The 27,792-nt window shown below is 46.5% G+C and overlaps 1 protein-coding gene across 3 annotated transcripts in view; it reads left to right on the top strand.

Annotated features, from left to right (window-relative positions):
• The window catches only part of Ntrk2 (neurotrophic receptor tyrosine kinase 2), a 314,011-nt gene that overhangs the window by 20,008 nt on the left and 266,211 nt on the right, over positions 1-27,792 (top strand). For all 3 annotated transcript variants that reach the window (XM_087589797.1, NM_012731.3, NM_001163168.3), the window contains 4 exon segments: positions 13,661-13,735; positions 13,854-13,925; positions 18,615-18,683; positions 22,014-22,168. In XM_087589797.1, the coding sequence (XP_087445923.1) occupies positions 13,661-13,735; positions 13,854-13,925; positions 18,615-18,683; positions 22,014-22,168 (371 nt within the window).

The following is a 27,792-nucleotide window of genomic DNA, read 5'->3' as shown; positions in this document are numbered from 1 at the left end:
CGTGTTTTTTTTTTTTTTTTTTTTTTTTTTTTTTTTTTTTTTCGGAGCTGGGGACCGAACCCAGAGCCTTGGGCTTCCTAGGCAAGCGCTCTACCACTGAGCTAAATCCCCAACCCCAGAAACGTGGTTTTTAAAGAATCATGTTCTGTGTATAAAAGATCTTCTAGTAGGTCTGTGTCAAAGCCGTCCCTCTTTCTCCACAGTAACTTCCCCATATTGCGGTCACACACAGCAACCTTGGGATCACTCCCACTAGCATGCTTGTAATTTGACTCCAGATAAAGTGATCTGGGGTGAAACACTGAAGAGAATCTGGGGTGCTGTTTACACTGACGTCCTACTTGACTCCCACCCAGTATAACCGCTAGTCAAATCTGTGCCAGATGGAAAGAGACCCTTAGGGAGATACATAGTTACACCGCTTGCCTCCTTCTCCTTTCTTGATGTTTTGCCCATGGCTCAATTCTCTGCTGTGCCGACCTATCCTGAAGCCAGAGACAGCCTTTCCCAGTATCTGTCTATGTGGAGTGACCTCAGAGGCCCAAGAGCTGTTCCAGTGTGATTCATGTTGGCTGAGGGACTACAAGATTTCCTCAGTCCAGGTTCTTCACTGGCGTTTCTTCCTCAGGGATTGCCAATAGCAAAAGAAGTAAAAGAGAGACGTAAATACATTTAAAAAATGTAATGGGTGCATAGGATCAGTTTTAAGAAAAATAAAATTGGATCAAGGTGTCACCGGAACTCTCCAGGTAGAGTAGACTGGCTTGAACCCACAGAGATCCATCCACCTGCCTCTGCTCCCCAAGAGCTGGGATTAAAGGTGTGTGTTGCCAGTTCTCGTGAAGTTTTCATTTTTTAATCAATATTTATCCTGGAAGATCATCTTACTGTAAGATCAAGTGTGGTCACCTACTTCTTATTGAATAAATATTAGAAGCATGGCAAACAATTCTTCACTAGTTTAAACAGTTGATGGTGATAATTTTACATAATAAAGTTAACAGGGTAAAATTAAGAGGAATTAAAGGAGAGGGGGGAGGGGGAGGGGAAGGGAAGTGTGTGTGTGTGTGTGTGTGTGTGTGTGTGTGTGTGTGTGTGTGTGTGTGGTGGAGATCAGAACACTATCTGACAGGAATGCTTGGATTAGTTACATTGACTGGGTCCAGCATTTGACTTCAGCTTCCTGGCAGTGGAAAGAAAAACTCATTATTAGGAAGAAGACAGCCTCTTAAGTCCACAGAAGTGCAGCTTCGTCCAGCTCCCTGTGTGGAAAGGAATTTCTCTGCAGGGACAGTGAATGAATGATAGGGAGCACTGAGCTTACAAAACTCCAGAGGTAGAATTCAGTTTCTTCTGGAGGAAGCTGGGGCGAGACTGAGTCTGCAGAGGCTAAAGTGGCTGGAGAGTTTACTTTCCATGGGCTGTGCGAGCTATAACCTCAGACCCCCATAGCCACAAATCCTTTAGTGAGCTCTACCACGGTGCTCAGAGGTTGTCTCCTCCGATTAGAGCCTCGAAAAAAAAATTCATCTCTTGGTTGCTTGGTTGGATAAGGCCAATTCTATTCTCCTTGAAAACCAGACAAGCAGATGGTGGGGACTGGCATCTTTTTTTTTTTTTTTTTCTTTACAAAGACTGAGCAGCCCAGCCTACAAGCTCATTCAGGTGGAAGCCGCCCAGCCTGCACAGGAAGATGAACAGCGAAGGAACCAGCGGGTAGACCGAGGCATGCTGGGAAGCAGTGATGCGGCATCCCCAGAATTTGGACCAATGGGGGAGTCCCAGAGTTGTGCTGACAGGGACCCAGAAACGGTTTTGGCTTAGGAGCGTGTGAGCAGCTGTGACCAGGCGGCTTTTCCAGCCATGGGAAAACTCTTTTTCAGGCTCCTGTGGTGCCTTCGAACTGAGAGGACTGGTGCCCATCCACCAGGATGAATTAGCCATGGACTGGACCCCAAATCGCCACAGAGCTCTTTTACGCTTTGCGCAATTTCTTTCCCGTTACTGGCCTAAATAGAAACTTAAGTGACTTCTCTGCTAATCGTTCTGCGTTAGGACCCTTTTTGCCCTTGTGTAGTTCAAAGCTGCGTCGGGCCACTGTAATTTGCCAGAGACAAAGGCCTGACGAGGTAAGCATGTTCCTTGGCACCTTGAGAATTATCACAAAGAGTCTACTTTTCCCTCCTGTGGGATTTATCCATCACGGGAAATACTAAGTTTGCCTACATCTATGTTCATTTCTGTTTCTTTTTAACCGTAGAGGAAGTTTCTAGATGTTCTGGAAGAAATGAATGTGTATTAGTGAGCTTTCTGGTGCAGGGACACAACACCCGAGGCAAGGTGGTTATAAAGGAGTGAAGGATTCTCTTGTTTGTGACCCTTGACTTGTAGGAAGGCAGAACAGCATGACGGAAAGAACGTGAGAGGGTGTGTGGGGCAGAGTTGCTCACATTGTGCATGGGGACTGGCCTCCTCCAACCAGGCCACCCTTCCCAAGGCTCCACACCACCTCCCACCAGACACACAGGCTGGCAAACCCACCTTCACTACCTGACTTTTGGGGGAATTTCAGAGCCATGACACAACAGGAAGTATTTTATTGTTTTTTTTTTTTTTCTTTTTGTTGGAGCTGGGGACCGAACCCAGGGCCTTGGCAAGCGCTCTACCACTGAGCTAAATCCCCAACCCCTTTATTGTTTTTAAAACGAGATATTTGCTGTCCTTTCTGTGTTATTTCATTGAATGAAGCTCCTTCAGGGGACCTCTGGGCAACTCCTGATAAGGTAGAGTGTATGGGGCATTAATGTCTTAGAGGGGATTAAGAGCAAGAATAAAATCAGCATCACAAACCTTCCCAGGAGACAGTCAACGTGTTACAAGCAGAAACACACTCAGATCCCTGGGGGTCTGTTGGGGCAGGGGGTGGGGGGTGGGGGTGGGGGTGGGGCACAGCTTGGACCCAGGAAGGAATGCTGGGGTGGTTCCCTCCATACTCTGGATTTTCACTTTATTTTATTTTGCTTTACTTTAGTTCGTGTTAGGGGGAGAAGAGGGAGATTCAGATTTTAAAATAAGTAAATTTGTCATTAAAAAATGTTAGTGACTAATAACACATTAAAGGAAAAAGGAAGAGGAAACACCCTGTATTGGGCAGATCAGGATGCCACATGGTGCCCTAGTTAGTTTAATTGTCAATTTTACACAGCCTAGAGCCATCTGGGTGGAGAGCCTCAGTTGAGGAATTGCCTGGATCAGATTAGTCTCTCTCTCTGTGTGTGTGTGTGTGTGTGTGTGTGTGTGTGTGTGTTTGTAGGGGTCTTGATTGTTATACCACACAAGAGGATCCAGCCCACTGTGGATAACACCAGCCCATTGTGGGCAGTGTCATCCCCTATGAAGGTGGAGCACCAGACCACTGTGGGCAGCATCATCTCCTACGGTGCGCCAGTGAGTGAGGCAGAGAGTGAGCCAGCCAGCAGCGTTCCTCCATGCTTTCTGCTCCAAGTTCCTGCTTCAGATCCTGCCCTGACTTCCCTAAATGATGGGCCGCAACCTGCAAGCTAGATTGAACCCTTTCCTCCCCTAAGCTGCCTCTGGTCAGAGTTTGATCACAGCAACAGAAAAAGTCTAGACCATGCGGCTTGTGGCAACAGTGTTGATCCATTTGTAAGATTTTGCACATCGCTTGTTGGCTCGACTTTAGTCTTAAATCTACGCGGGAGACAGTGTAATAATTCAATTAAACATATTTTCCTGGTAGATACTGACGTGTTTTATGTAGACCTTATGCTACCCCTCCAGCTAAGTTTTCTGATGATAAATGGTGCTATTCCTTGTTGGGAAAACTCATGTTGGCAGACGCAGACAATAGCAAGGCTATCCAGACTCTCAGGGAAAAATGCAGAGGTTAACCTCTTTGTCCATAATTACTCAGGGGAACTTCTCTCATAGTTTGCACACTGACAAGGCCCGAAATATCGTCAAGTTCACACCCTCTTCCACATATGTGAGCATGAGGCGTGTGGTGATGAAGCCCACCAGGTTGTCAGTAACCTGGTCATGGACCCAGCCTTCTTGACCACTTGTAATAGGCAGCCCTGACGGACTTCACATAGGAGGCATTTTTTTCTGTCTTCTCCACAGCATGAGGTAGTTACTGTCATTTTCCTGCTGGGACAAGGGAACTAGACCTGGGCCCTTACCCTGGGTCATGGAGCTAACAGGAAGGGGAGCCAGCACAAAATGCCCTCTCTGCTCATCGACTATGCTCCAGACTGTTTTCCAGGTGCTTTATCCATAAATTCTAGCTCCCGGGAGCTGCAGTGCTCAGAGGCTGGCACTGTGTGAGAAACTAAGGATAATTTTGTATCATCTATTACAGTTTTATATAGATACAGTGTGAGACCCCCTCCCTCTCTGAGAAGCACCCTTCTACCTCATACTTTTAGGCCAGTATTCCAGGTGAATATCCATTCTGCAGACAGTCTAGGGATGGTTCTGTATTAGAGGGACTGGGTTTACAAGTCTATGGGTGTGATGGTTAGGTTTTTTTCCCTCAATTTGACATAAATTATGGTCATCTAGGAAGAGGAAACTTCAGAGAGTATGCTCCCAGCCTATTGACCTGTTGTATGCCTGTGGGGCATTTTCTTGACTAGTAATTATTGTAGTTGGAAGGAGGATCTAGCCCACTGTGGGTGGCATCATCCCTGTATTGGTGATCTTGGGTTGCATAAGAAAGCGGGCTGAGCAAGTCATGGGAACAAGCCATTAAGCAGCACCCCTCCATGGCCTCTGCATCAGCTCCTGCCTCCAGGTTCCTGCCTTGAGTTCCTACCCTGACTTCCCTTCACAGGGGACTGACTATAAACTGTGAGCGAAGAGAAACTCTTTCCTCTGCAAGTTGTGTCTGGTCACAGTGGTTTATCATAGCAAAACACAGCAAAGTCGGACGGAACTCTTGGTGATTTGGAACTGTGACTTCAAAGGCTGTGAAACTCGGTTCAGATCTTCATCATGATGTGACCTAGGGGAATCCACCTGACCGGCTGAGGCTCAGTTCCTTCCTCTGAAAACGGGAAACGATAACCATTCTCCTGGTAGTATTTTATGTCACCGGGCAATCTCCTAGCCCAGCAAGCAGCCCAAAGAATGTTTCGGGGGCCACTTCTGGGCAGACTGTAAATGCTAACATTTAACAGAGTACATTACTTGGCCGGCTGAATTAAGTTTTGAGCAAGCTTATTCGATTATTATTTTTTTTTAATTTTTTTTTTACATCCATGTTGCTGTCGCTCACTGTGCGGCGTTCTCTCAAAATGGGGAAGGCGCAGTAAGAGAACCAGGTCCCGCCTCTTGTATCCACCTGCCTTATCACAGCCCTCCCACTGGCTTCTGGGCTGACTTTGAAAACTCATCCTCAAGCCCTTTTGCTGAAAGACCAAAGTTCTCTAGCTCTGAAGCCAGGAGGCAAGGGCATTCTTTTTCTTAATTCATTGAGCTTTTCTTAAATAAAGAAAGAAAATAAGATTTGACAACTTCACACAATTCCACCATGTGTCTAGATTCTGTTTATTCTGTTTACTGCCCTGTCTCAGCCACTTCCACTCCTACCCACGCCCTCCCTCTCAACTGGGCCAGCCATTGCGCTCTGTTTGATTACACACATTACAGAGCACATTAGTTGAGGGATGGTTATGTGCTCTGTGAAAGACGCTCATGGCAGAGGGGATTCTGTCAGATTGAAATGTCTCAGTCCGTGACTCGAGGCTTGGGGGACGCCACCCTCATAGCTCTGAACTGAACCGACCTTAAGCTGAGTCTCTCCAGGTATCACAGTGGCTCCCAACCATAAAACTATTTCTATCATTACTTTTTGGCCATAATTTTGTTCCTGTTCTGAATTGTAATAAGTATCTGACATTCAGGATGGTCTTGGGCAACGCCTGTGGAAAGGGTTGAAGCCCTCAGGTTGAGAACCACTCATCTATCTTCTATGTATTTGGGGGTGGGTGTGGCAGGTGTCTGGGGTATAGGGAATTAATATCTTAGAGTCATATTACTTTTAGGCAAATATTTATGAAAGGAAAACTGCATTAGGGCCCCTCGTTGTGCTTGGGGAGATTTCCAGGTTGGGTTATTTGAAAAGCAAATGTGAAATCACTTAAAACATGAGAAGGATCCTTTTCCAGGAAGCCTTCAATCCAAAGCCATTCCTATGACATAGAACATCTCTGAATAGAACATCGGGTTTTTTCCCCCCTCAAAACAAAACAAATAAACACTCCTGTTTTTGTTAAGCCCACAGAGAGGAAATTCTTTACCCTTAGGAAAACATCTTGGTAAAGGCCTAAAATGTCAAGTTGAGACTGGACTGCACTGGCGACAACACCTCACTTGTATTTGAGTTGTCTGTCTGTCTGTCAACTCTCAAGGCTGATACCGATGCGTCTTCTCCAGCTAAGCCGCCAGTCACACATGTGTACGCATGTGCACGCGGGCTCTTCCAGTCTCGTTCTTGTCTCTACCCACGGCAGTTGCTTGCATCTTTGCTGGGAACCTCGGCTTTGTGGCTTCTCAGATCCTGTGATAACCAGGCCTGTCCACCTGAGAGCATTCACTGTGGATGCGCCTCTCTCGGTAGAGCGCCTACAGCCCATTTCAAACCTCAGATTCTTAGACAGTGTATCCTGTGGCCAATAGGCCTTCACTGGTTATCATTTAAAAATGCATGCAGAGTTGGTTAGAATCTGTCGTTAGGGATCTAATGTCACTTCAAAAAAATTTTTTTTAAATTAAACTTAGTGATTCTGTGTGTTGTGTTTCGCTTGCCCGTATCTAAGTGTCCCACCTATGTGACATGAGTATGAGTGTTTCAAGTATGTTAAGTGTACCATGTGTGTGCCAGGTGCCTATTAGAGGTCAGAACGGGGGCCTCAGATCCCCTGGACTGAAGTTACAGATGGTTGTAATTACGTAGGTGCTGGGACCCAGATCCAGGTCATCTTCGAGGATGGGAGCCAAGTGTTAACTGCTGAGCCATCTCTCCAGCCACTAAATTCACTTTCAAATTGAATAAAATTTTCTTTTGAAATTGCCACTCCCCCCCCTCTCTTTCCCTCTCCCCCTCCCCCCCCTTCTCTCTCTCTCTCTGTGTGTCTCCTTGGTTGTTTTCATAACTCAAGCTGTTACCTTTAGTATCTTCATTTAGTCTTATTGTACACGGGCATGCCTGTGTGTCTAGCTTCTCTAGGCAGAGGACATTCGAGAACAGACATTTCTTGGGTGTTCACTCTGTGCCAGGGAATGGCTGTACGTGCGACAAACAGAACACCCTGCCCTCAGGAAGTTAACAGTTCAGTTATGGGGTGTCAGATGGGGCAGTAGAAAAATGGAATCGTTGGTTCAAGAAGCGTTCTCTTCTCTCTAAGTCTTACACACACTTTAGAAGTGCTGTGAGTGCTCGCTGTGGGGTGGAGCCAAAGGCCTCTGATTAGAAGGCGCAGTCTGGCTTTTGTCCGTTTGCCACTTAGTGTTGCAGGCCCCGTAGCGTCTCCAAGTAGACGTTGGCGGCTTTTCTGATACCGCAAGCATATCCAGGTTTTAGGGAATACGTCAAGCGTGTTTTGAGTGTAGTGTAGGTGTGGAAAGAGTGTAAACAAGGAGGTTCCTGGTACAACATCCTGAAATGAGTCTTGGGCTTGAGGAAGGAGGAAGGCTTGTTGTGGACATCATGGGGTGGGGGCGGGTGGACACCATAGTGGGGGAGGGGTGAGAGCTGAGGGGATGCCAGAGGACTACTGCATTTGAATCATTGAATGTGACTGTCCACTCTTTCCATATTGATTAGAAGCTACATGAAAGGGTACCGTCTCCAGGGCAGTGGGAGGAATCGTAGGTTTTTGCAGAGAAACTGTGTTTCGCTGGCCTCCCGTGGAGTCCCACGAGACTGGGCTGAAAGGAGGCCTTGGGCCAGAAAGCCCTGGGTCCAGAGGTTTCTAGAATCCTAGGCTGGGTCAGAGGAGCCAGGGGTTGTCATGGCAAAAGCTCTCACAGTCCTCTGCCAAATTCTTGGCCTTTTCCACCGCTGCCTTGGGAGTGAAGACCTTCTTGGAGACTGCTCTTCAGCAGAGAGAGCCCTTAGGGCTCAGCAGCACTTCCCAGGAGCCACTGGGGCAAGGTCTCTGGGGAGAGTTGCTGGGGGTCTGTAGAAGGAGATCACTGACCTCCAGAACCTCTCACAGCTACGTGTAAGCCACTAGTAGGTAGGGAAAGGCACTAGCCTTCAGTTCCTGCCTAGAAGCTCAGACTCTGGCTGACAAGAGATCGTCTGCAGACCTGGGAGCCCGTCTTTCACCCCACTGTGTGGCTCTCTCTAGTTCTCTTTCCTACCCTTACTTCTTTTCCTTCCTTCTTCCTTCTCTTCTTGTTTGGGTTCCTTCCTTCTCCCCTTTCACCTCACCCCCAGCCCTCTCTTCTTTCTTTTTCTCCTCAGAAAGTGAGAAACATTCACCAGAGCACAACAAGATCACTCCCTCTCCTTGCTGGGACTGAGAATCGATGCTGTGACACTTTGTCTCGTCTCTTGCAAATCCTTTCTCTTTATTGAAAGAAAAGGTTTCAATGTAACCAGATAAACCATTTAACAGTTTGTTTCTTTATCCTAAACCCTCCCTTCTTTCCCAAGGTAAACTTCGTCCAGTCAGCATCCTGCACCTTTGCACACACACCTACTGCAAACTCTAGTGGTACCATTTTATACATCCTTAAGCTGTTAGGTAAAGAGTTTTATATGTATATGTCAGTGCATAATTTTGATGCTTTTAAACCTTTGGATCGAGATCAGTTTCTGTGCACATGTGCATGCTTGTGTGTGTGTGTGTGTGTGTGTGTGTTCAGTTTTTTTTTTTTCTTTTTTTCGGAGCTGGGGACTGAACCCAGGGCCTTGCGCTTGCTAGGCAAGCGCTCTACCACGGAGCTAAATCCACAACCCCATGTTCAGTTTTGTTATGTATTTCCTATTTTTACCTTTTTATTCCCTGATATCTTTATGATAAGTGTGTATTTTCTGGCTTTTCAGTCTATTATAATGAATATTGTAATATCCTCTTGATTGTCTTAAAAACCGTCCTCCTCACCTTTGGATAAGGTTTCCCTCTCTAAATGACCCAGGGTAGTTTTGAACCTGGAACTCTCCCATTCCCCCCTCCCCTGTCCCCCAGAGCTAGAATCCCAGGGAAGCACCAACAAGCCCCCGTGAGCCTCGCTGCTTCTGTCTTGTGCTTATGTGTGAGAGTTTCCCTTGGCTGAGTACCCACAAGTAGAATCACTGGACCGCAAAGGGTGCCAGTTTATAATTATGTAAAGCACTGCCACTGTGCTCTTTAGAGGGCATGCTCCAGGCCATACGCCCCCACCCCACCAGCAGCAAGTAGATGTTCTACAACTGTCCATCTAATGGGGTAAGAGAGCGAGGGAGGTGTCGCTTTATTTGTGTTTCAGAATCCTAGTGGGTGAGCAGCTTCCCATGGGGCTCCGGCTCGCTCAGGTTTCCTCCACAGACGGTTTTCTCCTCGGGCTGCCCGTTAGCGTTACTGACTCCTTCTGTGTCTGGCTCTTTACCATGAGGAATCAAGCAGAATTTTCTTTCTCTCTCGTTTGTAAAAGATGTATTCATTTTTATTTTACGTGTGTGAGTGTTGTGCCTGTATGTAGCTCTGCGTGCATGCCTAATGCCCACGGAGGCCAGAAGAGAGCACTAGGTGCTCTGTAACCATTGTTAGACAGTTGTAGGCCGTCACATAGGTGCTGGGAACTAAGCCTGGGTCCTCCGCAAGAGCGGCCAGTGCTTTTAAGTGCTTTTCCCCAGGTGGAAGCAGAATTTCTTAGGGGTCGATGTCATGAGTAATTTGTAGCTAGCAGGGAGGCTGTGCTGACTTCTGTATGGAGGATAACCCGTAGCGACCTTAGCATCAGCTGCTGGGGGAGCTGGTGCCCACACGGGACACAGTCTCTGACCAGGAGACCCACGGATCCAGTATGCCTTTCTAAGACCATTTTTAGAATTGTGTATGGTCTTCGAGTGGTTTTCAGAAAAATCGATCCGGTCTTACATCCAAGTGCAATCATACCCTGCTTACTGCAGGCATGTGTCACTGACACAATGTATCCTCTTGTTTTCTTATTTGCAACAACAACACCCAAACATAAAAATGAGTCTTTTAACAACTCAATGTTTTTTTTCCCCCTTTGGTGTTTTTTGTTTTTTTGTTTTGCTTTGTTTTGCTTTGTTTTATATGAGACAGGGTCTCACCCTGTAGCCCTGGCTGTCCTGGAACTCACTGTGTAGACCTGACTGGCCTCAAATTTAAAGTGATCCACCTGCTTCTGACTCCCTAGTGCTGGGATTAAAGGCATGTGCCACAATGCCTGGCCAAGTTAATGCTTCTTTAATCTTTACTCTTCACCTCAATGGTGCCTGTCTCTTGTTCCCACCCCCCTATTGGCCAGCTTACTCTGTCATAGTTATGGAACACAACTAGGCCAGGTAAAATCCAAGTATGGGGTTAAAAAGAAATAAGCATTTAAAAATGGCACGAGCAACTCAAAGGAAGGTTGGAAAAAGATAAATGTTTTCACCATGGATGTTGCTTAGATGCTCACCCGGTGTGTCAGGCGTTTAGTCTCTCATCAGAGAGAATGCAGAGATGATCCCAAAGGAAGAAATTCCAAATGGACAGGGTTTCAAAAGGATGGCGGGCAGGTGCTGTGCCCTGGAAGGTGGACTTGTCTGATGCTCTGTTGTGACTCTGAAGCAACCTCCCCCCATGATTCTTCCTTTTCTGCTGCCGTGGCATAAAAAAAATGCTAAAAATACTTAGCATTCTGGAATCCAGGTCTCAGTGTAAGCTCTCTGAAAAGAATGAGGTCACTGTGGTCTTACTGAAAACGTTAGTGCGATGAAATTCTTGGAAAAATGACTCGAAAATGTGATGATTTTGAAACATTTCATAAAAACTTGATGTCAAAAATTGAGCATTTAGTTCGAGTCTTAAAAATATGTCCTCCTTCTGTGGCTGCTGGGAGGAGGGAGGAACTGTCTACTGCACCTTCACTAGATTCCTTCTTGGGTCCTGGATGAGGAATCTAAGATGTTGAGAAGATCCCGACCTTCTTTTTGGGAGGCTGTGTTTTTGATGTCATGTTTGTGTGTCTTCTTTTAAAATCATTTTGGTTTTGGTGTAGTTTATTGGCCATCTAATTGTAATGTACCCTGATTCTATTTTCCCTTTTCTTCTTCTGGATCTCCCCTCCCCCTCTCTCTCCTTTCAGTGTCTCCATCTCTCTGTTTTTCTGTCTCTCTGTCTCTCCATCTCTTTGTCTCTGTCTCTCCGTCTCTCTGTCTCTCCATGTTTCTGTGTCTCTGTGTCTCATGTCTGTGTGTGTGTGTGTGTGTGTGTGTGTGTGTAAGTGAGTGTGTGAATCTGCATGTGGTCTATCTGTACATAAGTGTGAGGGCATTCTTACCTCTGTCTGCTTGTGTCGGGGGCTGGAGATCAACTTTGGATCTTTCTCTGTTGCTTCCTATCTTATTTTTTCAGACACGATCTCTCACTGAAGCTGGAGCCTGCCATTTACCCAGATTGGCTGGCCAAGGGGCCTGTGGAGTTTGCTTCTCCCCACACCCGTAGAGTTAGGGTTACAGGTGCATACCCCCAGTTTCATGTGAGTCTGCACTGTGAGCCGTTTGCCCTCTGAGCTCTCTCCTCAGCTCTCCTGCCCACCATGCGTCTTGCCATGTTCTTTTTCTTATTGGGCAGAGATCAGGATTCTGGGCCACTCTCACACCTCATTACTCAAGTCTTTCCATTTTAACTCACTGTCAACAGACAAGCTATGTTTGACTTTAGTGTATTAATTAAAGGGCTTCACATCTTAATGGTTTTTTTTTGTTTGCTTTTTAAGACAAAGGAAAACTTACCCAACTATGACTTCTGTAGAAATTTTGTAACTGCAACTGTTGCCTATCTATCCTTCCTTCGTCCATCAATCCACCATCCATTCATCTATGCGTACATATGTACATATACACATCCATCCAACATGCATACATACATACATACATACATATTTTCCAGCCATCTACATACATACATACATACATACATACATACATACATACATACACACATTTTCCAGCCATCTACATACATACATACATTTTCCAGCCATCATAATACTACATACATACATTTTCCAGCCATCATAATACATACATACATTTTCCAGCCATCATAATACTACATACATACATACAGACATACATTATCCATCTACCCATCTATCATCCACCAGTATCCATTGATGCATCAGGCCATCATCATCTACCCACACATCCATCACTCCATCCACCACACACACATTAAGCCCCCATCATTCACCTATTATCTATACAGCATCTCACTGACCTAGGAGTTGGGGTACATAGTAAGAATTTTAGAAACAATTCTCTTTTCAAAGAGATTCTGATGTAAGAACATAGGGTTCTTAAACAGCTGTCATACAAAGCTGTCCCCATACCTGTCCCCAAGGATGGTAGCTTTAATTTGTTCATACTGTTGAAGACTATGGTTGCATATGACAGAAATTCAGATCAAACTAGGGTTGTAATATTGTATATCTCAATATCTTCAGGATGCTGCCCCTTCGTATGCCTCATTAGCTCCTGTTTTCTCATTGACTTCCTTTTCGAATGGCTTCTTTCTTGTGGCAGAGAAGTCACCTGTTGGAAGGCCTACGTTATTCTGTAGTTGTGAATAACTCAGAGAATGGAAAAAACCCAACATCCTTCTCCCAGGATTCATAGTGTTAATTCTTAAGGAAGAATTTCTCTGGTCTCGCTGAGGTCACATGTACACCTCTCAGCCAATCACGTTATTCTCTGTCTTTAGCTGGAGGAGTCTTTAGTTAATTCCTACATTTAGAAGCTTTGGGAGGTTGGAGAGGAGCGAAGATTTCCTACAGAGACTTCACTAGGGCCACCTAAGGGACTTGTGGAATGTGGTTCATCAAAAGGAAATGTTGTAATTGTGGCTGACAAAGGCAGAAGGGGAGAATGCTGGCCAAGAAAAGAACCAGGCAGAGGGAGGGAGAGGGAAGCAAGAAGCTCTTCACATTTTACAAGATAAAAGGAGGGAGGGAAGGTGTGTCCTGGAATGGCAGGGACACGTGACGGGTCTCACACTTCCAAGCGGGTCACCATCAGTGTGCCACACATTTGGGACGTTTGCATCTTTAAAACTGAAATTTTTTCTTAGACAGGAAAGTGAAAACCAATGAGACACTAGGCGAGCAGGCCATGGATGGTGGAACCCAGTTGTTGCCTTCACTGTAAAGGAAGGGGTGTGAACGAATCTAGGGGAGGCCAGGGGCCTGGGGGTGACTATGGCGGAATCAACGTGTACTAAATTCTCAGAGAACCAACGGTAACAGAGGGATAATATAGCTAGTGAGTGCGGAAGGGGCTCCTTAGACACCTTGGTCAGGTTATGAGCTCGCTACCCATAATTCCATGTTATCGCTGACATCCCCGCTCACTCATCATTCCACGGAATCGCCGGCATTCTCAGTCACCCATAATTCCCTTTCTGCTTTGTTACAGTCTCATTGCAAACCAGAAAAGGTTAGAAATCATCAATGAAGATGATGTCGAAGCTTACGTGGGGCTGAAAAACCTGTGAGTACTCACCGCGTCTGCACCTTACCTCAGAGACCTGTCTTGTGTCCCACTGTGGTCGGGTAGGTAATTTGCTGGTTAGTCCTGACGTGAATGCCATTGTGTCTTTCTTTTGCAGTACAATTGTGGATTCCGGCTTAAAGTTTGTGGCTTACAAGGCGTTTCTGAAGAACGGCAACCTGCGGCACATGTGAGTAGAGCCATCTCTTTGCTTCCCAGGGCCCGATTTGTTCAGTATTTTTCTCACTCTTTTATTTTTTTCTTTGCCAACTCTAAATCTCCTTCTTAAAAGTTAGTGTAGCTGCGATAATAGCTTAGGAACATTAGCTTTGATTCTGTGTGATCTCTGAATGGCTTCAGAGGGGTACTTAGAACAGCCTGTTTATTTCCTCTCATGAATTTCTGGGTCATTTCCATCTTGGACGGAGCGCTGGGCCAACGGCAAGGACTCTGATGTGAAAATGATGTCCTTGTACAGGCCTCTTGATTCTTTCCCTTGGAATCAAGACACACTCCCTGGAAAACGTCAAGCTAACTAATCAAGACTCTGACTTGGTCTTGGACGGTTTAAGAAAATAAAAATTGGGGTTGGGGATTTAGCTCAGTGGTAGAGCGCTTGCCTAGGAAGCGCAAGGCCCTGGGTTCGGTCCCCAGCTCCGAAAAAAAAAAAACAAAAAAAAAAAAAAAGAAAAATTACTATTGCCTTTCCCCCTTAGAATAGGACCATTTGAACGTTCATTTTCTTAAACAGCATGTGCCATGGATCGATGGAAATAGAAAAAAAAATATCAATCACGGTCTATACCAAAGCTCTAGGTGATTCTTAATAGTAGGAGCTGCGTTTCTCCCAAGTCCTGTTGGCATTTTGTTGACTGAAGTCAGTTGGGAACACAATAAATAAGAGTCATCATATGGTTTTCTGGGAAGTCCCCTCAGTCATATAAGTTAAGTCAATACATCATGGCCTCCTTGAAATATCCGACTAGACAGTTCACCAAAAATGTCCACAACCCTGCCCCAAGCTCTGGTGGGAATCTGCTGCTGGAGGGCTGTTACCTGATGTGTATTGATCAAACTCTCTTAGCAACGCTAAGTTAGGCATTTCACATTTAACCTGCAGGATCTCATCTGGCCATTTCACTTGCCTTAACCGATGTCCATATTACCAGGACATAGGCAAAAGTCCAGTCTGAGAGAGCTGTGGGGCTGAACCAGGTGACTAACTCCTCACCATGTTCTTTCTTACGGCAGGAGTAACGGAGATAAAATTTCTGCCATTGCCGTCATCTTGTAACATCTGTCCCTCTTCCCCTCCCCGGGGAAAACAGTTCCTGGTCTGACTTCCAGGCCGGTTATTAAAGCGCTCATTGCCTCAGAGCACCCTGCCTGGATGCTCAGTGGAGATGTGTTGATATCACTGAAGACCTTAATTTCATAAAGTCATTATCATGAGTTCATATTTTATATGTGACAGGAATGATGAAGCCACTTTCTAAGATACAAAAAAAAAAAAAAAAAAAAAAAAAACATTCTGCAAAACCAGGATGAAACTCGGGGCACGTTTTAGAACACATTTTCTTGAAACACTTCTTGACAGCCTGTCTGGGTCGGTTTGCTGGGGCAAGCTTGATGTGTGTGTCGCCCTTGGTGGCACAGCCGTGACAGCAGAAGAAGAATGGAAAAACATCCCACTGAAATCTCTTAGAAGTAATTAATGACCTCAATAGTTATGTTTTTGAATTTTTATTACAGATGACCCTAGACCCAAATCACCCAGCAGTTGTATCGTGCATTGTCTGATTCCTCAGGGAATTGATGCTCCTGTTATAATATGAACAGTGGGCTGTGGCTAATTGTAATTTTATTGATCGCCCGTGTGTGTGTGTGTGTGTGTGTGTGTGTGTGTGTGTGTGTGTGTGTGTGGTGATAGAATAATTTTAATGGCTTCATACCCAGCTTACATTAAATCATGTATCTGCCTCACTCAAGGATAGATCTTCTAAACAGCTTCCTTACCAGACCGTAATCATATCCAATAAATTGATCAAACTCCATAAACTGTATGGATGTGTGTAGCTTTTGTCAAGCAGTATGACCCCATGAAGTCAGGCAAGTGTTCAGATAGGCAGGGGTGAGGAGAGGTGAGACAGCAGTGAGCTTCACACAGCCAAGTGAGGAAAGAGGCTCTTCCTAGCTGCGGTATGAAAGGGAATCTAGTAGCTTGCCTTGGATTGGGATGCAGGAGGAGTCAGGTCTAGCATCTCCCTTCTGTCCTAGTCTCTACGTGGGCCCGAGGACCCTGGGGACCAGCTTGTTTTGCCTGGATTTTCCAAACTCAGATTGCACTGTGCTGGGTTATCCGCATAGTGGGGTGCACGTGGCTAAGGAGGAAGCCTGTGAGAGAAGCTTTCTCTCTAGCCGGAGGCTGGCCTGAAGATCCCTCTGAGCTCCCCCACCCATACAGAAATGAGGGACAGACGGGGTCTGCTGTACTTCGGGCTTTAGGGGATCTCACAAGAGACCCCTGCCTCGTCTTTGCCCCGGTTTGCCCGGTCCACGTTAGCCTCGCACGGCCACCACCCAGAGCTGGTCTCTGAATGTACGTCTGGGTGCCTTTAATTGCTACCCAACCCCTAAAATCCCAGGAACTGTGAGAAAAGCCAGCATTTGTGTTTTCCAGGGGCTTTGCCGAGGTGCTAATTAGGCTCTTAGCAAAGTTTTACAATCAAACAGTAAGAGGATTGTTGATTTTTTTTCTTCCTTCTTCCTCCTTTTTGGCTTTTGGCCCCATTCCTAAGTATGCTTCATAAAACTCATCTTGTTCTTTGGCCCGTAACCCCGAGCTGCACTGTGCTGCTGGCAACCCAACCTAGCAGCTGCTTCCCGGGAGGGCATCTTGGAGCTGACAGGGGGAGGCCGCTCTGTAGGGCAGCGCGAGCTGATGGGGCAGGGGGTGGGGGTGGAGGGCTGCTCCATAGGGCAGCGCAGAGTTGATGGGGGAGGAAGGCTGCTTCATAGGGCAGCGTGAGCTGATGGTGGTGGGGAGGTTGTTCCATAGGGCAGCACAGGTTGATGGGGCGGCTGGTGGGGTGGGGGTGGGGACGCTGCTCCATAGGGCATCACGAGCTGATGGTGGTGGGGGGGAGTTGTTCCATAGGGCAGTGCGAGCTGATGGTGGGGGAGGGGGGTGGGGGGGAGGGAGGAAGGTGGGAGAAGGGTGCGGGATGGGGGACGCTGCTCCATAAGGCAGCAACACGAAGCTGATTGGGTGGGGGGAGACTGCTCCCTAAGGCAACACAAGCTGATGGGGCAGGGAGTGTGGGGGGTGGTGGGGGAAGACTGCTCCATGGGCTAGCGTGGAGCTGGTGGGGAAGCTTCCTCTTAACCTCTTTTTGCTTCTCTCTCCCTCCTGGTCTCTGCTTTTCTCTCTCTCCCCTTCCCTCCCCTCCATCCCCGCCCCTGCACCCCTTTTATTTTTCTTGGTGGAGAACAGCTTTCTTCCCCCCCCCCCCCAGAAAGATTGGGTTTGGTGTGAACATATCTAAGGCGTAAAAGACAGGCAGAGATTTTTGGTAGGAGATGCTCCACTGAAACAATTCTTAATTCATGTCCCCAAGAAAAGACTCACGTGGGCGTGTCTCACAACTTCCTGATGGATTACATTTTCATCCGGGGGGGGGGCACCCTTTTCTGTGGGCCAGCACTAGTGTGAATGGAGAAGAAGCAAGCTTGCAAGCCATGAGAGCGTCCTCCCATCGGTACGGGTTCAGGTGGGGGAATATCTCCCTGAAGGCAGACACTGGATGGGTCACCCCATTCGCGAGTTATGAGAAGCTGCATTTTTCTCCATTCACCAGCTAACCCTGTTAGCCCCTACAGATGACTGACCTGTCATTGGCCTGATAGCATACTGTCCCTAGCAGACCTTCTTAGACACCTGCCTGCCTGAGCCACGTGAGAGGCCAAGAGCCACGTGGATGGGGTCTTGGCTGGTTTCGTGGACGAGACTTTCATTTTTTTTTTTACACTTTTATTACTTGCCAAAAATACCCATCCAGAGGCTCAAGAACTTTAAATTTTAAACAGTAAACAAATTCAGCTGCCAAGATGAGGGCTGTGAGTTTCCCATCCTGACAATTGTACTCCAGATTGGAAGTACTCATCCACACTACAAAAAGCTCGCATTTGGAACACACCAGGTCTTCATATGTTTTTTTGGTTTTTTTTCTCCCATGGATAGAGCATCTTTCCACTGGCTTGTTTGGATATAAAGATGCTGTGTTTCTGGGGAGCTCATGATAAAGCTTGACACATGCCCTGTTCCCCAGTGTTCACCCTGGTCTCTTTGTGGAGTCACTCCCTCATGGAGGTCACACTGTAAACGGTCCCACCAGGCGGTTTCAGTCAGCAGGTGTGTTCCTTCCTGGAAAGACAGTTGAAAGTCTGTCGATTCCAAGTTTTGTTTGTCACATACCTCAAAAACGTTCAAGGTGCTTTTTACTTTTAGAGTCTCCTTTTCTTTTCTCTCGTGGACTTATAATGTGATGTTTCATTACATATTCAACCAATTCAATGTTCAAAGCATCGGGAGCCCAACTGGGGCAGAGAAATGGACCTTCAATCCGTACGTGAAATGTAAACTTCTGGGTTAAAAAGAGACACTGAGAAACACACAGTCTTCTTTCACAGTGCATAGGAACCGTAAGAGAGGCAGGGACCCCAGGAAGTTATTTCTAAGGTAAAAGGCACAGTTGGTTCCAAATAAGATGGGTACCTTAGTCCAGGAAACTTATGTTTTGAAAACAAGACCTCCATTGGAGCATATCACTCTTAAGTCATAACCTTTAAATGTACACTTAACGTATCTGATTTCTTCCAGCAATTTCACTCGAAACAAGCTGACGAGTTTGTCCAGGAGACATTTCCGCCACCTTGACTTGTCTGACCTGTAAGTAACGATTTTGTCTGGCGTTTGGGAGGAAATTTTCAAAAGAAAGGATAATTAAGTATTTTTTTTGAATGAGTTGCATCAAAACACTTGAAAAAATGCTTTCTCTAGCGTTGCCCCAATTGGGTGATTACAAACAGACTCCTTCATATGTCATCGTGATCAGTCGAATGCCGTTTTCACATAAATAATTTATTTTCTAATAGAGGGAGAAGAGGGGGAAAAAACCAGCAGGGAGTTTTTGTGCTAAAGTAGCTTTATATTTCATCTCCTCTGGTTCTTGTTTTATTCAAGCCCTAAAATAAAGCGCATTTGTCAAAGAGGAAATCACAGTGGTAACGACACCCTTCCGGCTTTGTCCGTCAGCCCAGGATAGGCTTGGGTAGAGCCAACCGTGGCAGAGAGGTTACTCCTATACCCTGCATCTCTTCGAGATGTTCTTTTGGGTCCACCCCTCTGCTCGATGTTTATCCTTATGTCCCAGCTGAGCCGTGTTGATGGCGAACGGTCAGCATCTCCGAGGGTGCTTGGTTCTTAGTGTAAACTGCCAGGCAAATAGGGAAGGCTGCTGTTGCTGTGGTGAGGGTCTTGAGGAGACTCCAAGGTATGAGGGGCTTGAAGGACAGGGCTCTGGATATCAGGAAGAAGCAGCAGCTTAAACATGGCCCATAAAAAAAAAAATCAGGAAAGTCAGGAATGTCAGGAGTCATCGTGCGTCAGAAGCTGAAGGGGCACTGAGGATTCTTAACGGAGCTTCACAGCTCAGGGTAGAGGAAGAGGGTTCCGGGGTCACTGGCCTGTCTGCCCCCAGACACCAGACAGATGGAACGGGGCCTTGGTTCTTGCCGTTGATCTGGGCAGTGATGGGGTGAGGGCTGGTTTGAGCTCTGAATACTAGGATGAAGTCCCCTACAGAAGGAACCGCAAAATGGAACCCCCACCTCTAAGGCAGATAGGCGAGAAGGCTACCCGTGGACATGCTCCGGTTACAGCCAGACTGGCTGCCCCAAGTGGGAGGATCCACGCCACTTCCACAGAGACATCCTGGGAACAACGTACACAGGGCTTGAAGAAGATGAGGACAGTTTACTTCAACCACTAGGGAACCATCTTGCTGAAAATAGTCACATCCATCAGAGCTGGTGGGCGGATCTAGTTTCTGAGGATAGTATACGTGCTGTGTGTGTGTGTGTGTGTGTGTGTGTGTGTGTGTGTGTGTGTGTGTAGGACTTTGGTCTAGCAGATTAAAGAAGAGTTTGGGGGGTGGTGATGGCATGATCCCCAAATTGACACCAGAAGAAGAAGGGCCCACTGGGTTAGGCGCTCAGGACAAGACATACAGGGCATCTTCCTATAGAGAGGGTCTTTCACTGTGTTCAAGCACATCATGCACACACCCCTAGTGGAGAGGTCCCACTGTACAAGCAGGAAGGGGTCACATGGCGAAAGTCTTGACAAGTGGCAATTATTTGGAATAAACTAACTTCAGGGAGTTGAAGGACTAGAGTTGACCTCCTAAAGTTACTTTACATTTATACTAGTTATATATTTCCTTGGGTACAGTATATTATATAAATATAATATCATATATTGAACACTCGAAATATTTTCTTCCACCTCTTATGAAATGTAAAGCGCGTAGTAATTAACACAGTACGCTCACTGCACTTCAGAATGCCGTGACCGGCTTTGTCTGACTGTGGCTTTGTACCCAGCTGCCCGTCTGCCTGCTTTACCCTTCCCAGCTTCCAGGAACCGCTGTCCCGCGCCTTACATCTGAGGCCAGTTTAATTAGCTCGCATGTGCTTTCCATGTTCTGACACCGGGAGAGACTCGATACCTCAGAGGCAGCCCTGGGACACAGGGCAAGGTGCTCTGTGTGAAGGTGTTGGGTTAAGAATTAGAGTTCCACCTTCCAGTTCACATCTCGGAACTCCAATGGCCTAGTCGCTCAGCGACACAGCCAGTAGGCGTTGGCCCGGAGCAAATTGCCCGTTAGAAGGAAGGAGAGACGTTTGTGTCTAGGATTCTGTCCCTTAGTGGGAGAGCTGGGTGCCTAAGCAAGTCACCAGCTCTCTGCCAGGACTGTGTGGCTTTGGAAACAGCCTGAGCTTTGTCACTGAAGCATCCATTCCACCCCCCCCTCCCAGCTTATTTGATTTTAGCATTGTTTTAGAAAGACTTCAGCCATCCTTGGACTCAGAACTCTAAGAGATACCTTGGGCAGCTTGAACTGGAGCCAAAGGTGGGCCTTTCCTGTCTCACAGTCCTTGTCTCATAGCATCAAAACCTATGTTGATACTGGAGGGACACTTGGAGATGGGGGGAGCAGATACAAATGAAGCCAGTCTACCATGACCGCATTCCCCCCCCCCCCAGCCCCCATGAAACTCACAGAGAAGTCTCCAGGGACCTCCGAGATTCTTAGAGAACGCAGTCAGAAAACCACAGGAGTAAATGATGTTGCGAGGCCAGGTCCTGTCCTCGGGAAATCTTAAGTATTGTGGTTAGTGCTAGGCAGTCTATGTAACGATTGAAAATGGCCTCATTTAAGGGTTCATTATCATAAATGGGATTCATCTTAAATAGGCCACTGAGCATTATAAATAAGCATTAAAGATTTTTTTTACCCCCTGTGGTTTTTGTTTTCCTCCACACACATTTCCTCCTTCACCCACTGTAGTACTTAGGAGCCCAGACAGCACGGCTGAGGGCTGGCTGGCTGTGTGTCTTTCTGCACCTGTCCTGTGTAGACAGCCTGGGAGGCCACTGTGCCACCCTGCAAAACCCTCACTGGGTTGAGGGTGTGCATATAAGTCCTCTGCCTCTCCCCCTTCCAGCTTCTGCCCTCAGCTTTTTGGCTTGGATGAAAAGGCCTCTGGGGGGGGGGCACGATGCAGAACAGCAAGAGAGAAGGCCAGTTCACCTCGGGCTGGCCTCAGATCCCTGTCTCTGATTTCATTTTCAACGGAGACAAAATGATTCCCACATAGGTGCAAGACCGCACCTCCCCCCCCCCCCCCCCCCCCGTCGTCATGAGAGGCTCTCTGCTGTGGTTGTGTTTGATCAGATCTGTTTTCCCTCAGCGCTCTGCAAAGTTTTGCGTCTCTCTGCTATCTTTAGCCTCCACAGTTCTGTTTGCACGTAACAGCAGAACAGTATTTATCAAATATCGGGGTGAATAATAAGCACTGTCGTGACACCAAGGTGGGCGTGACTTCCAGAGGTTGGCGGCTAGCACATATGCCTCCCGTAATCAGTCGTGCACGCGGGTGAAGCTGAAAGGGAAGGGGGAGCCTGACTGACGGGCTTGCGTTTCTGTTCCCGCAGGATCCTGACGGGTAATCCGTTCACGTGTTCCTGTGACATCATGTGGCTCAAGACTCTCCAGGAGACGAAATCCAGCCCCGACACTCAGGATTTGTATTGCCTCAATGAGAGCAGCAAGAATACCCCTCTGGTGAACCTGCAGATTCCCAATTGTGGTAATTTACTTTTAATCAATGAGTTCTAGTTGCTATTAATTATTCTAATTGCCTTGGTATGGTCGTGGGTCCGGGAAGGACATGGCCACCCAGACTTACACAGTGTGTTGGGGATGTCTTTGGCAAATCAGACGTTTACATGCAGTGTGGAGAAGGCAGCTGTGAGCCCCTTTAGTGAATTTTCTTTCCAAGTAGAACATTGCTTCTGAATGGCTGACGTTAAAGAACATGGAGGAAAAGTACACCGTTAACTCTTTGGTTGATCTGTCTGCCTGCCCATCCATCACTCATGAGTCCATTCGACTACCCACCTCCAAAAATATCCACTAAGAGTATAGCCCTTCCCAGGTCGCACACACGTTTGATTGGCATGTAAGCCATGCAGAGGCAGGACCACAGGGCACTGAGGGAGCCCTAGCAGCTAAGGTAAATGGTCCAAACCTGCACATCTTTAGATCAGCCTGCTGCGGCACGCTTCTGCCATGGCCGGCTGCACTCCTGTCTGCTCGTCCCCGTCCCTGGGTTCAGCCTCTATTGTCCCCTCCTGTTCTTCCCAACACTTCAATCTGGAGAGTTTAAAAGGACACCTTTGGACAAAGCCCAGCTCTCAGCGAGAGATCATGTCCCACAAGGAGGAAAACAGGGTCAAGTTAGGATTTTCCTACCTCGTGACTTATCTGTACAGTGACACACGTGGGCGTCACTCCTTCATCAGAATTTTAATCAGTTAGTCAAACAGTTGACAAGCTCACAGACAATTGTTCTGTTTTCTCTTGCCTGGTGGCAGGTGACAAAACAGGAGCTTGCCTTGTAGTGCCCTGTTTGTATCTCCAGGGATGTGTATGACCATTTTCCTCCCAGAGCCCCTGCCCCTCCCCCCTCCCTTGTTTGAAGGCCCATTTTTATTTAAGAACAACACCATTGCCGTTTACTCTTAATGAGGTTTAATAATGATAATAAAAGATAAGGGCTCACTTCTTACTCTGGAGGACCTTGGAAGACAGCACTCACCTGTCACACAGGTGAACCTTTTCTGTACAGACAGAGTCTTCTACTCTCATTGCGGGGGAATGTCACTTTGTCCCCTTGCCTGTTTTCCTCAGCCTGCCTTGCCAGCCAACAGACATACAGACAGACAAACAAAACTACCACACTGTACTGGCTGGTTTTTGACACAAGCTGGAGTTATCACAGAGAAAGGAGCCTCAGTTGTGGAAATGCCTTCATGAGACCCAGCTATAATGCATTTTCTCAATTAGTAATCAAGGGGGGGAGGACCCAGCCCATAGTGGGTTGTGCAGTCCCTAGGCTGGTGGTCCTGGGTTCTATAAGAAAGCAAGCTGAGCAAGCCAAGGGAAGCAAGCCAATAAGTAACATCCCTCCATGGCCTCTGCATCAGCTCTTGCTTCCTGACCTGCTTGAGTTCCAGTCCTGACTTCCTTTGGTGATGAACAGGAATGTGGAAGTGTAAGCTGAATAAACCCTTTCCTCCCCAACTTGCTTCTTGGTCATGATGTTTGTGCAGGAATAGAAACCCTGACTTAGACACATACCAAACAACTCTTACTATGTGTGTGTCCATGGCTGTTCTGTACATGTTAGAACTACTGAGAGAAGCTGTCTAGAGGGGCAAGAGAGTCCCTGTTGGTCACCTGGCCATTTGGCCTGCACCCAAATCGCCACAGCTGTTTTGGCCTCCTGTCCAAGAAACATAGAACGGGGAGCATCTGACACAGACCCTTGTCCCACAAGCCGCCTCTGAAGAGGTGGCTGCTTTGTCCTTGCCTGACACCAACTCTTAAATGGCCGTGCGATCTTGACATGGGTTCAGAGAGAACCCTTCATTGATGCAGCTGACCATTGAGATGTGGACGGAAGAAATGTTTGAAGTAAACAGCTACATAACTTTTTAGCCTGTCTATCTTCAATATTTTTTATTTCTTTTGTTTTTCTACACATTTCTTGATGGATTGTGTGCTCGAGAGTAGTATTTTCCTGTCACCCTACCCCCTGTCTCGGGGAGCTGAGCTTTGATTGATTACCTAGGTCTCCTGGTCACATCTGCCAGCCACTTGAGTGTCAACAGTGCCTGTTAAAGCAGCATTCGCATTCGGGGCTGTGTCAGGTGACTCTATGTCCCTGTAGTCTAGGAAAGCACCATTTTCCTTTGTATTTTATAATCATGTTAGGTCAATACTGACAGACTCATGATATTCTTTCTAACTATTGCATAGTGTTTGTGGTCAAATGTATCTTGGTTACCCTAAGTAGTCCATGCTGATGGCAGTTTGGCTTATTTCCCACGTCAGAGAAAGATTTTATTTTTATTTACCTTAAATTAAAAAAAAATCATATATGTATGTACCTGAGTGTGTGTTATGTGCACCTCAGGCATGCAGTACCGACAGGAGCCAGAAGAGGGCGTTTGATTCCCCTGGACCAGGAATCAAAGCTTGTGCGCCATCATGTGGGTATTGGTTGGGAACTGAACCCAGTCCTCTGAAGAGCAGCCAGTGCTCCTAACTTCTTACTGTCACAGAGTTCCCATGGAGTCCTTCTCCATGCTCCTGTCAGTGTTCTAGAAGACCTCACAGAGCTGAGCTTCTGTCTTATAAGATGTGTGGCTTAAAGATGACTGTACTTACAGCTCTCCACTCTGATATCAGTGAACTGCTTAGCCCATCTGTCTCGAGAGTGCTGCCTGGCCCTTTTACTGTGCGTTTCCCCAATTATTAAGTATTCCCCAGCGTGTATGGAACTGGTCTGTGCTTTGGCGAATGTGTCTCTTTCTATGCTTCCCTTGATATTCCGTAGCATTTGAGGACTTTTTTCCCCCATTTATTTTCATCTGTAGTGTCTGCTTTTTTTAATTGTCTAAAAGTTATAAGCTATACTTCTGGTTTTTTTGCCAAAAATATAAACCCAAGCATTTATCACGTATACTTCAACGTATATTTCCTACAAGTATCTAGAGTTTATAACACCAAAACACAAGAAAAAAAATGCTTATATTTCTCTGTATTTGTTTGCACATTTCTCAGCATTTTATCAGTCTCGGATTTCATATTTATTTATTTTTTTCCTGCTCAATGGGAAATGTTCACAAACAGTTGGCTGTCGATTGTATCGGAGTCCATGTGTTGCCACTTGTTAGAAGAAAGCGCTCACAGTGCTCAGACGACACACAGGGCACGGCTTCCTAGACCTGTAACAATGACAACCAAAAAGCACTTGGAGATACATGATGTAAATTGGAAAAATTATAAAATGTGAATTAATAGGGGGTTGGGCGTATTGCCAATCTGTGGGTTCTTACCTAAGAAACTAAAACTAGTCCTGTAACTGGCAGTGAAGAGACACTAAATACGTTTGTGAATCACAGCCCTAGGAGCCTGGCAGGCATAACACTGAGATGCACGCACACGTGTAAACCACAGGGAAAGACTTGGGGAAATGACAACGATGTTCGATGGAGTCTTTAAAAGTTCAAAGATACATTTCAAGGGTTTTACTGATGCACACTCCTTGCACGTGCTACTGGGCTCTCTGAGGACATTTTGGTCAATCGTGTGATGTATGTGCCATGGGCGTGTTCCCTCGTACTACGTGTGCTCTCATTTCTTCCCCATTAGTACTCTGTTGTGGTAAAAATAAAAAAGGGCACAGACCTGGTTCTCGCCCTTACCCTTGCAGTCTTGCCCTTGCTAGTCCTGGCTCTGTGGGGCCACTGGAACTAGTGCTAATTTATCTCGGCGGCTCTACCCTGCCCCCAGTACTCCCTGACCCAGATGGGTCGCTGCCACACTAGCAGAGTCCACCTATCTCTTGGCTCTGTTACTGTGGACTCTGTTCACATTCCCAGCATCCACCTCCTGGTCCCAGTGGCTACCCTCTCATAACTCTCTGCCACTGCTCTGTTTACACTCCCAACATCCAACCCCTAATGGTTATGATATAAACTCCCAACAACCCGTTAAAAACAAGACTCAACAAGCTGCAACCCAACAGTCAGATTTACATGTTAAATTCTCAATCCACGATGCATCCACACAGTAAACTCACAGCCAATGGATAAGGATATAAACCGCTCACCTAGATGAGATAAATTTGCCTACAGAAATCCATCCCAGCTACCTTGACAATTCAAGACCCACATCTGGGTCATCCTTCTCTGTCTCCATCTTGATTCTCCTTACTTCTCCTTCTCTCCTGCCTTACAAAAAGCCTTATTTTTATTACTGTCCAATGGTAGCCTTGGCCTAACTGGTGTCAACCCTCAGCTGCATATCGGTATCAACCTACAGTACTCTTTGCTTCTGGTTTCTCTTCTATGTTTATGTCATGCCCACAATTTTATAGATCTATACAAAATCTAGGACCTGAAAATGAGAAAAAGCAAGAGGTGTTTGTGTTTTGGGACCAGCTCAGTTCGCCTCACATGAGTACTGGCTGGTTGCCGCCATGTCCCGGCTGGTGAGGTCCTCTAGGCTTCTGTATGGCTGAAAGGCTTTCCGTGTGCGTTCCCTGTTGGTGGGCACCTAGGATGCTTCTACAGCTTAGCCATTGTGACAGAGTGGCAGTGAGCATGAACGTGCCAGTGTCTTTGTGACGTGTGGACTTGGGGTCCTTGTGTAGACACCCGGGAGTGGGAGAGCTTGGTCACTTGGTGGTTCTAGTGTTTGGTTTTCTGAAGAGTCTCCATAGTGATTTCCACAGTGGTTGGACGACTTCCCACTTCCCCTACTGGTGCACCAGGGTGTCTTTCATGCAGAACCTCACCAGTGTTTGTTACTATTTGTTTCCTTAGTGTTGTCTGTGAACATTCTGGCTGGGGCAACATAGTAGGTGTGTTTTTAGCTTGCACTCATGACTCTAGTGAAGCTGAACATTTTTTTCATCCTGGATCTTTGCTGAAAGTAATTATCGGCTCCAAGAGTTTTCTGATGAAGTCTTAGTGTCTTGGTTCAGCTTCTTGCTTTCTTGTTTTGTATCTCTTTTGTTTCTATTTCCTTTTCTTGTCTTACTGCTTCAGCTAACACTTCAAGGTCTCTGTGAGAGTGAGCTCTCCTACCACGTTAGTGAAAATACTTTGGGCTTCCCCCATTGGGTATACTGTTGTCTATAGTGTTATCTGCACACTGTCTGTAGTGTGTCGGAGTTTTTCCTATATTAGCTTCTTCCGGGCTTTTGTTATAAAGCCATGCTGGGTTTTGTCAAAAGCTGTTTCTGTGTCTGTGAAGACAATCAGGAGGATTTCTGTCCTTGAGCCTACTTCTGTTGGTGTATCCCGTTCGCTGAGCTGTACACGTTGAGCCACTGCAATGAAGCCAACTTGATCGTGGTGGATGTTCTTTTTGATGTGTACATGTGTTTGGTTTACAAGAATTTTACTGATAATTTTTATAGCGATCATGGCAGGGGAATTGGCTATAATTTCTCTTTTGTTATTGTTATATCTCTGGCCACTGGGTTTTGATATCACGGTACTCCCATCCCCCTAAAAAGCACCCGTTAAAGGGTGGGCTGTTGTTTATCGAGAGCAGGGTAATGAAGTCCTCTGATCTTACCACATAGGGGCTTATCTGTCATTACATCCAGTAGCACTTCTCCTATGAAATGGGCCA

Source organism: Rattus norvegicus, chromosome 17 (assembly GCF_021556685.1).
Source record: "Rattus norvegicus strain SHRSP/BbbUtx chromosome 17, alternate assembly SHRSP_T2T, whole genome shotgun sequence".
In the NCBI taxonomy this organism is placed as follows: Eukaryota; Metazoa; Chordata; class Mammalia; order Rodentia; family Muridae; genus Rattus; species Rattus norvegicus.
The sequence above is the reverse complement of the archived record's forward strand: the minus strand, read 5'-3'. Positions and strand labels throughout refer to the sequence as shown.